Source organism: Zingiber officinale, chromosome 9B (assembly GCF_018446385.1).
Source record: "Zingiber officinale cultivar Zhangliang chromosome 9B, Zo_v1.1, whole genome shotgun sequence".
NCBI classification, from domain to species: Eukaryota; Viridiplantae; Streptophyta; class Magnoliopsida; order Zingiberales; family Zingiberaceae; genus Zingiber; species Zingiber officinale.
In genome coordinates, this window is record NC_056003.1 from 18,762,623 (window position 1) to 18,775,094 (window position 12,472).

Consider the following 12,472-nt stretch of genomic DNA (forward strand, 5'->3'; position numbering starts at 1 on the left):
TTGGATGGATCCCACCTATTTAAAGATGGAGTCCATCCAAATCAAGGGTCCTCATGTAATGGACCATCCCCTGGTCCACAATTTACAGACTAGAGGATCTGCTCTCGGCTTCATAGTGCTTTAAGAATAAAATATTTAATACACATGGGTCCCATACTAGTTGTCAAACAAATGTTTAATTTTTTTTAAAAAAATATAGATAATATATAAATAAATAGTAATAAGATAGTAAATATAACTTTTGTTGGGTTTATGATTGTAAGAAGAGGTTTATAAAAGTTGTAGAGTTTTTATTTTTGATGTGACAATGATGTGACATAAAGATCCCATAATAAAATTAGATTTATAAGTTTAGATTTATGGTTACTCTAAGTACCTAGGTATTTATAAATACCCCTTTAACCTTTCCCTCAAACCCAAAACAAAAAAAAAACCCCACTGCCGACCGGAACCGCCGTTTTCTCCCTTTCCCCCTCGTCACCTTCGTCCCACGCGACGAACCTCGCCGCCGACCTCTGAGGCCGACCAAGCGCCCCACACGAGCACCTTCCGCGGGGCGAGCTCGTGGAGGGCATCGCGACCAAGCGCGGAGGTCTCCAGCCACCTACGAGCGACGCGTAGCGACTGGGCGAGGGCTTTTGGCCGGAGAAAACCAAGAAGAGAAGGCAAGTACACTGTTATGATAGTATGATTTCCTTGAGGTAATTGCTAGATGCTTCCGATTGTGATGATGGTTTTGGTTGATTGAGATGTGATTCGAGGTTTTCATGTTGTGTTTGCTGGTTCTTTCGGTTCATTTTGGTTTCCAGCATCAGGTTTCGGGATTGGCTGCGGTTTCATTTCCTCCTCGCGGTTTTTGCCGGGTTTGTTGGTGGATTGAGTCTTGATAGAGTTGCTCTCGCCTTTCCCTATTGTTTCTGGTAAGCTGCAGATGATGATGAGAAGGTTGATTCTCCTTTTTGTTTTCGAAATCTTGAAATGGTTCCCTGATAGATTAGGCTTCAATTGATGAACTCCTAGCTGTGCCCGGAGTTCTGGCCATTTTGTTTTAAAGAGATGTTTTTGCGTATAGATTTTTGTTCTGATCCGTTGACAAGAGTTATATTAGCAAGTTGTTTTAGTGATGTTTCTCTTCTGCTTTAAGATGACTGCTGGGTGGGATAGGTTGTAATTGGGACTGTTTTGGGACTTCTATGGCTTCTAGTGTTGGTGTAGGTTGGGTTGTTCATCTATACTTCCTTAGTGTGCCGCAATTCTTCATAAAAACAAAAGTAAGGGTTAGTTTGTGCTTGATGTAATTCCTAGTTCAGTAACTACTCAGATTCTCGGTTCGTTTGTCTACAGATTTGAATGTTTTCTATGTTTTCAGGCGTTTCGATTCTTTTCCAAGTTGTTATGAATTTGCTCTGAATTCTATAATGCTATGGACTCGTCTAGCTTTTGTTTCGTGATTGCAGGCTTTTGGACATGGTCTGTAGGGATCGGTATATGCTTAGGTGTTGTATTTCATTTTAATTGCTCTGCGTGAAACATTTCCAAAATGGTGATGCTTAAGAGGTAGATCCCGTTACCTTAGTGACCCCCCTAGTGTTGGCCCTACGGATATGGAGGGAGGTTCATGCAGGTATACAGGCCATAGGCGCATGGCGGGGTAAACCCCAAGTCGTCAGTTCCTGAGAATCGACCCCTGACCATTACGCCAGAGATACCATGCGTCCACCGCTACGTCCTGGGGGCAAATGGCGATGCTTAAGGAATGCATGATCTGTTGTGCTCTTACAAGACGATTATGCCCAAGGAATGAATGCATGTTCTGTTATGAATTTTCAAAATGACAATGCCTAAGGAAAGAATGAATATATTACTAAAATAAAGATAAAGGGTTGGGTATGTCACTTGTGGTGATAGTATGGGATGAGTGCCTCAGGATGAGTTCCGGGGAGAGTCCTTATAAATTTGACTGATAAATTATTTATGTAAGCTTCGGCTATATGACTGCATGTCCTTAGAAGGAACCTCTAGGACCATGAAAATAGACTGAATCACTGACTCCAATAGTGGTTACCACCTTGTGACATATCTACCCATATTAGTTATGTAGACTCTTTTACGCATCAAATGTTTTTCTTCTCTATTTTGTATAGAGTTCATGACATATGCTTATTAGATGTTGCATCTGTTACTTCATGGACGCTTATTATTCATAATGGATTGTACTTGTTGGGGGCGTAAATTCATGATGCTTACGTTATAGGTGAGAAAAATACCCCCTAGGATACGATGGGGAGCTTGCGGACGGAGTTGACGAGGAGACGAGATAGTTACACGTCACACTGCCCGTACATCTAGGAGTGCTGAGAAGACTGGTGTTATTATGTGTCTTTTAGTTGCAGTATTGTATTAACGTTTTCTTTTCTTGTTCTTTTTGTTGGGCCCATTTATGTGATACTACTAGTTATGTTGGGTATGGTAGTTCTTAGGGTGGATTTACTGTTTTGATACTTTACAGCATAATTTTTGTTTGGATGTTTTGCTTTACCTAAAAAAAAAAATGAGAAGTTAAGAGTTGTTTCACTGATGCTAAGCCGAGCGGAGGAGCTGCTTGGCTCGACTTCTGTGTGTCCCTTGAGCGTCGATTTAATTACTCCTTGTGCTGAAGACGGAAGGTTGATGCTTAATTCCCGATCGGCGTATGACTCACCCGATCGACCCATACCGTCCACCTGTTAACCGTCTTGACTTTGACCTCTTTTGATCTCTATCGTGACAGCAGAGTGGAGGCCCTCATCATCACCGCATCACTACTCAAATACCACATTTCGATGGTATCTAGATCCAAGTATAAGTATTTGGACGAATGTAACAATAAGTATCGTTAATTTTATCTCTTAGGGCATCCCCAATGCTATTAACGCGCTCACGCGTTAATGGCATTTGCTATTGTTTTTTTTTATTTTTTTTTCAATCTGTAGCCATTAACGCGTTCAATTTTTTGAACGCGTTAATACTACAGTAAATGAACAGTACTGTTACGTTGGTATACATGCCCGCATTAACACTCCCCATTAACAACATTGTGGGTGCTCTTAGTGAACCAACTTACCGCCCCTTTTTCTTTGTCTAAAAAAATGAAAATCTAAATCTATACCCACAGCTCAGGAACTATATCTTTATATGTTTACATATGATCAATTATATAACAATGTCGTATATCAGTTGTGTAAATAAACTTCAAACAATACCCCAAATGAAAACCAGTGTTTGATTATCATTATTAGATTAATCATCGACTGCGAACTATCCAGAAAAGAGCCATAAACTATAAAGCATTGACCCTATGGATCATCCGACATAGTAAATGATTATATATTTATCACATAAAATTATGGGGTCGAATCGTAGAGTTATCGGGGTATAAATCTCTGGATTCTATGTAACTCATCCTATCATCATTTATCCTTTTGACTGTTATGATTTATTTCTCTCGTGATAACATAAAGTCAAGTGTGACGGGATATTAAGACGAACGATTTTACCTTTTGGCACGTAAACTATAAAGCATTAAACCGGACCAAAAACTAATCGATTGTACGAGTGGCGGTTTATTTGAGCCGGTTCTAGAGTGTTCCCCACGTGGCCATGCACGTTAACCAAACGCCATTCTTTAAACTGGATGCTCCACGTACCAGGAAGCGCCAACTAAACGCTTCCAAATCATTAGGTGCCACTCACGCCGGGGAATCGCCTTCCATGACATGGCGCCGACGCCGGCCACTACGCTTCCCGCCAAATCCGAGCTCCCCCCAACTCGGCCTCCTTGCCTTTTCACTGTGATCGCCCACGAGTCCCCACGTGGCCGCGTGGCCTCCTACCGTCCATAAATACCCGCAGGAAGATCATGCCCCCGTCATCACCGTCGACGGCAAGACATGGCATCGCCGACTCGCGGCTTCTCCTTCTTCCTCCTGGCGCTTGCTCTCTCCCTCCACGCGGCATGCTGCGGAAGGCCCATGAGGAAAGACCTCGGCCTCAACTTGGGCGGCGGGTTGGGCCTCAACGCCGGACTCGGCCTGGGACTTGGTCTGGACGGAGGCGGCAGCGGCTCCAGTTCGGGGATGGGCTACGGATCGTGGTCCGGACCCAATGATCGTGACTGTCGTTCATCTGGTTGCAGCGGCAATGGAGCGTCGTTTGGTGCAAATGGCGGTGGCTCGGCCGCCGCTGGAAATGGATTTGGGTTTGCTTCGGGGTCGAACAACTGTGGCTCCGGCAACTGCGGCGGCGGTTCTAATTTCGCGGGGTCAGGTGGCGGCTCAACCTCCGGTTCAGGTAGCGGGGTTGGGTTCGCTTCCGGCTCGGGCAACTGTGGGTCTGGTTGTGGCGGGGAGTCCTCAGCGGCTGCTAATAGCGGCGTCGGAGTAGGTTCCTCCGCCGGCGGAGCTAGCGCGGCCGGTTCAAGTGCTACCGGCTCAGCTGGTGGTTCCGACTGCAACTCCTCACCCGCCGGCGTCGGTTCATTTGCTGGCTCCGGTTCCAGCTCAAGCGCGGGCGTGCAGGGCGCCGGTTCGTGGTCCGGTTCGGGAAGCCACGCGAGTTCTTCCTCCGGAGCAAGCAACGGCGGTGCGTGGTCTGGCTCCAATAGCGGATCTCATGCCGCCGCATCAGGATCCGGTTCGTCATCGTCGTCCGTGGCTGGGTCTGGTTCCAGTTCGTGGTCCGCTTCGGGTGGAGGCTCGACGACGTCGGCTTCGAACAGCGGATCCTACTCTTCCTCCACTTCCATTAATGGCGGCGGTCCACCTGGTTTGGGTTTCGGGTTCACGAACCCGTGGCCAGGTTACGTTGGCTATGGACAAGGGAGTGGCTCAGGGTTTGCTCCAGGACATGGCTACAAGAAGGAAGTCGGTAACTAGTGATCTTATTCTAAAGACGTTAATTAAATAAGCTTGGATTTGAAATCCACGCACTCACGCAGGCACGGCACGGCACGCACGCACTCTTCAGTCACTCTCTAATTTGCATGTAATGGCTGATTATAATAATTAAGGTCATGGCAATGGATTCCCTAAATATTTATTAATTAATAAGCTTTGGATTGGATTCCATGTTTGACTCATCCTCGACCTTCCTTCTTCCTTGACTCTTTACTCCTTTTCCATCTGAGCTTATGAGCAACTCTTCGAATCTCTCTCCAACACCTCCTCAAGCCTATAACGATCGATCCTCAATCATATCTGTTCTTCTTCTGGGATGAGGCACCAACTATCGATCATTTTTTTCTTTGGCTGATAATCTCTTTATTTTTATATATTTTTTTATAATGGTTTGATCATCTTCACCTTGAATGACATTAACTGTTAGATCATTCTACTACTGTCGATCTAGATAAACAATAATATGATTCAATGTAATGTGTGTGTTTAGACTTTAGGATTTTTTTTTCTCTCTTTTTTTTTTTGTGATTTACCAATAGTATTTTCAATCCAAATTCACATGAACACTGCCTGAAAATAAATGATCGATTTAAAATATTGATCATTTTGAACTTTCTAATGAGGTAAGGTTCCTTCAACTCAAACGCTTTTCAAATGGAAAAGTTTCAGCAATATTTAAAAGCATTTATATTTTGTTTATTAAAAACACTTTAATAGTCATAAAATATCTAAATTTGACATTGTGATGACAAATTAATTTTTTGAAAGAATGGTAGACTCAATGAAAGTCTTCTTATGTCCAAATTGAACTGTATATTTTCAACCATCAAGGTATTTTTTAGTCAAAATACCTTCATGGTTAAAATCATCCAATTTTGTCATTGAGGTTATGGATGAATTTTTTTAAAACACATTCCAGTGTTTTGGTTTTTTGCTTTTTGTCTTTTGTTTTCATCAAGATGTTTTAACTAAAAAGTATTTAATTTGGTCATCCGAGGCGATGTATGAATTTCTTAGAATATTCTAGAGTTCTTGCTGACGAGAGCAGATCCTCTGGTCCGTAAATTGTGGATCAGGGGATGGTTCATTATATAAAGACCTTTGATTTGGATAGACCTCATCTTTAAATAGGTAGGGTCCATTCAAATCAAGGATCCTCATCAGTGAACCATCCTCTGGTCAACAATTTACGGATCAAAGGATTCCTATTGCTCGCTGACGGCTCGATGGTGGTCCAACGCTCTACTTTCGAAGGTGCAACGCAACGATATCCGTCGGATCTTCATTTCGTCTCTCATCCAGTGCACCTAAGCAAAGCTCTTTGTTCCACGACTCGCATCGAGATCGAGGAAAGCCGAGAACGCGGAAGAAACGATGGAGAAGGGGAAAGGCGTTGCGCAACGATGGGCGGTGGAATTCACGGACAGCCTCGCCTTCTGGCATCCCAGATCCCATCGGTTTCACCTGATCTTCCCGTACTCTCTCGTGTTTACTCTGCTTCTTCGATCCGTTTGCCCACTTCAAATGTATATATATATATATATATATATATATATATAAACACACGATCTTTGATGTTTAAAAGGTTTGGATGAAATTATAAATTATACTCTAATTTTATTTCTGAGAGCACGACTTCTTCCAAAACGAAATTTTTACATCATCTAACATAGAATATATACATCTAAAAAAACAAAATATATACATCTAAAAAAAAAAAAAAGACTCATTTAAAATATTTCGTGATGCACTTTTAAAAATAAAATAATCAATAAAAGCATCATAATTAATGTTTTTTAAAATATTCTTTTCAATACATAAAATTGCTCTTCAGTCATTGTGATCGTTAAATAATATTTTATTAATTTTAATTTTAAAAAATATCTTTACTTTAAATAATATTTTATTAATTTTAATTTTAAAAAAATATCTTTTGGTAGATGTCATTGTAACAAGTATTGCCAATAATATTCTATAAGCAATCATTACATTTGGAAACATATCCATTTATTTTTAAAAACTTTAATATTTGAATGGAGAATTTTTTTTATCTGTTTCATAAGATTCACTTGGTAACATTACTCACAAAATTTGTAATTCTAAAAATATATATTTTGCATCAATATCAAAAGTGTCAAGAATTTTTAAGATTCACAAAAACTCATTAATTCATCATCATCTAATCAAATTAATTTTGCAATATATAACCCAAATATAAATTCAAAATATTACACCTATTCAAACCTACTTTTCAATTACCCAAAAGTAATATTGACCACTAGGATAAAATAATCTATTCAAAAAAAATTCTTCCAGTGATTGATTTTACCTTTCAGTGTTAGCAATCTCATCAAAATATCTCTTTCTACCTATTTTACATTTGGTAGGAAATACAAGCTTAATTTTCATATCAAATGTTATTTTTTTTTATATCAACCAAAACAAAAGCAAAAATATTTTTTCTATATTTAAAAAAAGGAAACAATATTAGAAAATTATTTTATAGCAACATAAAGACACATATCCACTGATTCAAAGTAGAAAGAACTATAGAAATGTTAACATAAGTTAAAAGATTATTGTGTGAAAAATGCCCCAATAAGAAAATAAAAGTCTAATACAATCATGTTACAAATACATGACACTTGATGCCTTTTTATAGGTTAACCTGACCCAAAATCTAAATCCAAATACAAATCCAAATGAACTAGATTTAACTTTTAGGGTAGACATTTCTATTGTGGAAATAACTTATATATGTGGAAGTTTCAAGGAATTTCATAAGGTCCTCAGGGCGTAGCATAGACGGTGGACGCATAATATCTCTGGCATAATGGTCAGAGGTTAATTCTCAGGAATTGACGACCTGAGGTTTACCCCACTATGCATCTATGATCTGTGTATCTACATATACATTCTTCCATATCCATGGAATCGACACTAAGAGGATCACTAAAGTAGCGAATCTATCTTTCAAGGAATTTCATAAGAAAACTTTATTGTATCCTTTGTTTGGTTGTTAGGTGAGCAAAAATTCTTTTCTCTTTTCAATACTTGTTATTTTTTTCTTATTGGGTGGAAGGTCACTCAATTGAGTGGAACGTAAGCCATATTTGTGTGTTTGTTCTGCTCAAGGGAACATCACATGATCAAGTGGAAGGGGCAGAGCTGCTGAGGCATTGGGGATGAGAAAATTCAAGGAAAGTCTAAAGAGGAGCAAAACAAGATATCTAAGAATGAAAGTTATAATTGTTGCTAATGATAGTAAGAATTCTTTGAAAGTCCTATGAAGTAAATCAAAATCAGTCACCGATCAAGAAATCTGAAGTTCTAACCCAAGACAATCATTGATCCTCTTAATTTTAATAAATCTTCAACAAAATCGATAAGAAAAGGGATTGAAAATGAATCTTGAGTTCTAGGCATTATTAATCATTGATCTTGTTGATTTCAACTAGAATAGAATCAAAATCTTCAACAAAGTTGGACGTTTGAATGTTATCCTCAAAAAGAGCAATTTCATTGAGCAAATATGTACACGTTTGACTTTCACGTTCGTTTTGGAAAACACAGAGTAAGAATTATAGCGAAAAGTAAAGAGATAAAAAGCACAATCACAAACACCAAGAGTTACTTGGTTTGGAACTTGTGGCGACTCCTACTTCAAGGTCCGCACGTGAGTGTGATTTCGATGGACAATCACTATAAGCTCGAGAAATTTTTATAAGATCAATTACAATTGCAATATTAAAACTAAGTTACCGACAATACAAAGATATTGGAAAGGAACGTCAATTGTTGGCATAGCAGTTGAGCGTTGTTGAAGCGTTTTGTCGCAGCACACAGGAGCGCAAGTAGTCTGATTTTTAGTTGCTTTGAAGAGACCCCTTTTTATAGCGCAAGTAGTCTGATTTTCAGTTCCTATGGATTTCTGATGTTGCAAAGAGTTCAAATATGGTGTTCATTATCTATTTCGGCTTTTTATAGATGTTTATACATAAAATCAAAGAATCGGCAAAAACAACCCATGTTGGGCCTGATTTGATTCCATATCAGGCCCAACGTGGGTTTTTTTTGCCGATTCTTTGATTTTACATGTTAACGTCTATGAAAAGCCAAAATAAATAATGGACATCATATTTGAACTCCTTGCAATTTCAGAAATTCATAGAAACTGAAATGAATGTAATCGGAGCTCTCTAGGTCCATCAGTGGGTTTTGACCGAAACCCACTGATCGACCTAGAGAGCTACGATTACACTCATTTTAGTTCCGATGGATTTCTGAAATTGCAAGGAGTTCAAATATTCTATTCATTGTTTATTTTTGTTTCTTCAAATGTATTAAAAGATTAACTAATATTTTTCATATGTTCTGCAAAAAGAGATGAGAAAGAAGAGAGAGAGAAATAGTGGAGAAAAGAAAAAGGTAAAAAAGTCAAATTGTCAGGAGGGTAAAATAGGAAATACTTTTAAAATGGTGCGTTCTTTGGTAAATATCAAAGTAGAGTGCGCCTTTTGGTAAATTCAAATCTCTATATGCCCCCTTTGGTAAATTGCCGAAAAAAATTAATCAAGTATCAAATTAATTTAGTTAAAAAATGAGATTGTTGTTAGGATCGTTCGTACTCGGCTAGAGAGGGGGGGGTGTGAATAGCCGCCCCAAATCGCTCGTTTCTTCCTACGATTAGGTTAGTGCAACGGAAATACAACGTAGAAAGAAAACAGGAGAAGAAAGACAAACCATATAACGAGGTTCGGAGATGAACTCCTACTCCTCGGCGTGTCCGTAAGGTGGACGAAGCCTACCAATCCGTCGGTGGATGAGTCCCCGGAAACCCGGCTAATAGATACTCCTTGTGGGTGGAGAAACCTCACCACAATCTTTGCAACAGCAATAGGAGTACAAATAGGAACAAGAAAACAAGAACAGAAATGTAAACAACACTTGCTTGCCTTCTTGAAGTCAGCAGGAACCCTGGTGAAGCAGCAGCTTCTCGGATCCAAGCCTAGCTAGAAAACCAACAAGAAGCTCACGCGAAGCTTGAGCACCCAACGAGCTCAACAAAGCTCAGCGGAAGAAGAAGCGAAGCTTGAGCGGAGAGAACTTCGGAAGAAAGAAGTAGCTTGAGAGAGCATTCATCAAGTCCCGTAGCCCTCTTTTATACTGCGAAGAAGAAGACAGAGAACTAGCCGTTGATCGGTCCATGGATCGATCGGAGCTCTGATCGTCGACCTATCGCGAGTCCCATCATGTCTGTGGACCGATCAGGGAACCTCCGATCGGTCCATAGACCGATCGCCCCTTCTCTGAATCCCCTCGCGATCCGGTGACACATAAGACAGTGGATCGGTCGCAGACCGATCCACGGCTTCTTCGCGAGGTTGCGTTGCCTCCGATCGGTCTCCGGACCGATCGAAATTCAGCGATCAGCACGCCCGATCGGTCACCGGACCGATCGGGACCCCTCTGGATCGGTCACCAGACCGATCCAAACTTCTCAGCCCTAAACCTAAGGCTTCCACACCAACATCCGGTCAACCTTGACCTGTTGGTACATCATCCCTAGCATCTGGTCACTCCCTTGACCTGCTAGCACTCCCCGCTAAGTGTCCGGTCAATCCTTTTGACCCACTTAGACTTTTCTCCACCAGATGTCCGATCACCCTTGATCCATCTGGATTTTTCCCTTGCCCGGCTTCACTCACCAGGACTTTCCACACTGCCTAACATCCCAGTTAGGACTTTCTTACTGCCTGGCTTCACTCACCAGGACTTTCCAACTGCCTAACATCCCAGTTAGGACTTTCCCACTGCCTGGCTTCACTCACCAGGACTTTCCACACTGCCTAACATCCCAGTTAGGACTTTCCACACTGCCTAACATCCCAGTTAGGACTTTTCCGTGCCAAGTCTCCATACTTGGACTTTTCCAGTGCCAAGTCTCCATACTTGGACTTTTCGCGTGCCAAGCTCCCTGCTTGGACTTTTCCAGTGCCAAGTCTCCATACTTGGACTTTTCTAGTGCCAAGCTCCCTGCTTGGACTTTTCCGTTGCCAAGTCTTCATACTTGGACTTTTTCCCGAATCAGGTCAACCAGGTCAACCTTGACCTAAGGTTGCACCAACAATCTCCCAAACATCTATTCTTGTCCCATATCAAGAATACAACTCTTCCGCGAGTGTCAAACATCAACATGCAACTCAACTAGGTCAACCTTGACCTAAGGTTGCACCAACAATCTTCCTAAGTCAAACATCAAAATACAACTCGAGTCAGGTCAACCAGATCAACCTTGACCTAAGGTTGCACCAACAATCTCCCCCTTTTTGATGTTTGACAAAACCCATAATCAAGTTAGGTTAACCCGATAACCTAACTTAGGTTTTCCAACCATCTTCCAATGTCCAATGTTCTTTTCCTTGAACATTCTCTGGACATTCTCCCTCTAGGTTAACCCGATAACCTAACTTGGGTTCTCCAATAATTCTCCCCCTTTTTGACACACATCAAAAAGAACTCCAATGTTCTTCCTCGAACATTCCTTGACATTCTTCCCCTAGCTTAGGTTAACCCGATAACCTATCTTCGGTTCTCCAATAACTCTCCAATGAACACTCTCCCCTTTTTGACACACATCAAAAAGGAAAAGGAGGGTATCAAGGTCAAAAGTTTCTTCCTAATGAAAGTCTCATACCTTTCATTGAAACTCTTAATTTCCCCCTTGATACTAAACTCAACAATCAACTTAGTGATAATCCCATATCACTAATCCTCAAAAGTCTTAAGGAGTAAAAACTCCCCCTAAAAGTCAACTCCCCCTTGACAATTAGGTAAAACTCCCCCTAAAGGTCAACTCCCCCTTGACCATTGCACCAACAATGTCTTTGTGAGTTCCAAACCTTTAGAAATCCAAAAACACCACTTCCATAACTGAAATTTCAGACAACAGCTGAAAAATCAGAAATTCGGCACGCCCTGATCGGTCCCCAGACCAATCAGCCCTTTACCAGATCGCACTCGTGCTACTGGAACTTACTGGATCGGTCTGCAGACCGATCCATGCTTCACTGGATCGGTCCATAGACCGATCAGGACTTACCTGGATCGGTCCCCAGACCGATCCAGACTCTGATAGGCAGATTTCTGAAATTTCCTTCCCGAAATTCAGAAACTCCTAGAAAATTCCAGAAAATTCGAAAAATTGTGAAATTTTGAGGATACATTCCTCATATCATACACTATCAAGGAAAAATAGTTTTCTATGAAAATAGTTTCCATTTTTCAATCTTGATACAAAGTTCAAAAACTTTGAAATAGTTCAAGTTTAACTCAACTTTGTATCACAATTTTCAATGATGAATGCTATCACTAGGAAAGCTTCATCAGGGTTTTTCAAATCAATTTTAAAATACTTTTAAAACCATTTGAATTTAGGACCATAATCTTAGGGCTAGATGTACATGACTTGTACACAAGCTTTCCCTATGATCCTTAATTTCTTGAATTAGGGTCATCTAGGTACAAGGACAATGCAC

The 12,472-nt window shown here is 40.7% G+C and overlaps 1 protein-coding gene and 1 long non-coding RNA gene across 2 annotated transcripts; both read left to right on the forward strand.

Annotated features, from left to right (window-relative positions):
* The first annotated feature begins 424 nt into the window (after positions 1-424).
* On the forward strand, positions 425-2,501 carry LOC122025090. The gene is made up of 3 exons (XR_006123598.1): positions 425-701; positions 810-920; positions 2,255-2,501. It is a non-coding gene; the product is annotated as an uncharacterized LOC122025090 (long non-coding RNA).
* A 1,428-nt stretch (positions 2,502-3,929) lies between these two features.
* Positions 3,930-4,913, forward strand: LOC122022862 (keratin, type I cytoskeletal 9-like). Its single transcript, XM_042580976.1, has one exon. The coding sequence runs from the start codon at positions 3,930-3,932 to the stop codon at positions 4,911-4,913; it is 984 nt and encodes a 327-aa protein (XP_042436910.1).
* Positions 4,914-12,472: the final 7,559 nt, after the last annotated feature.

Excerpts from the sequence above, each read along its gene's own strand:
- LOC122022862 (XM_042580976.1), top strand. The coding sequence starts at position 3,930 with ATGGCATCGCCGACTCGCGGCTTCTCCTTCTTCCTCCTGGCGCTTGCT.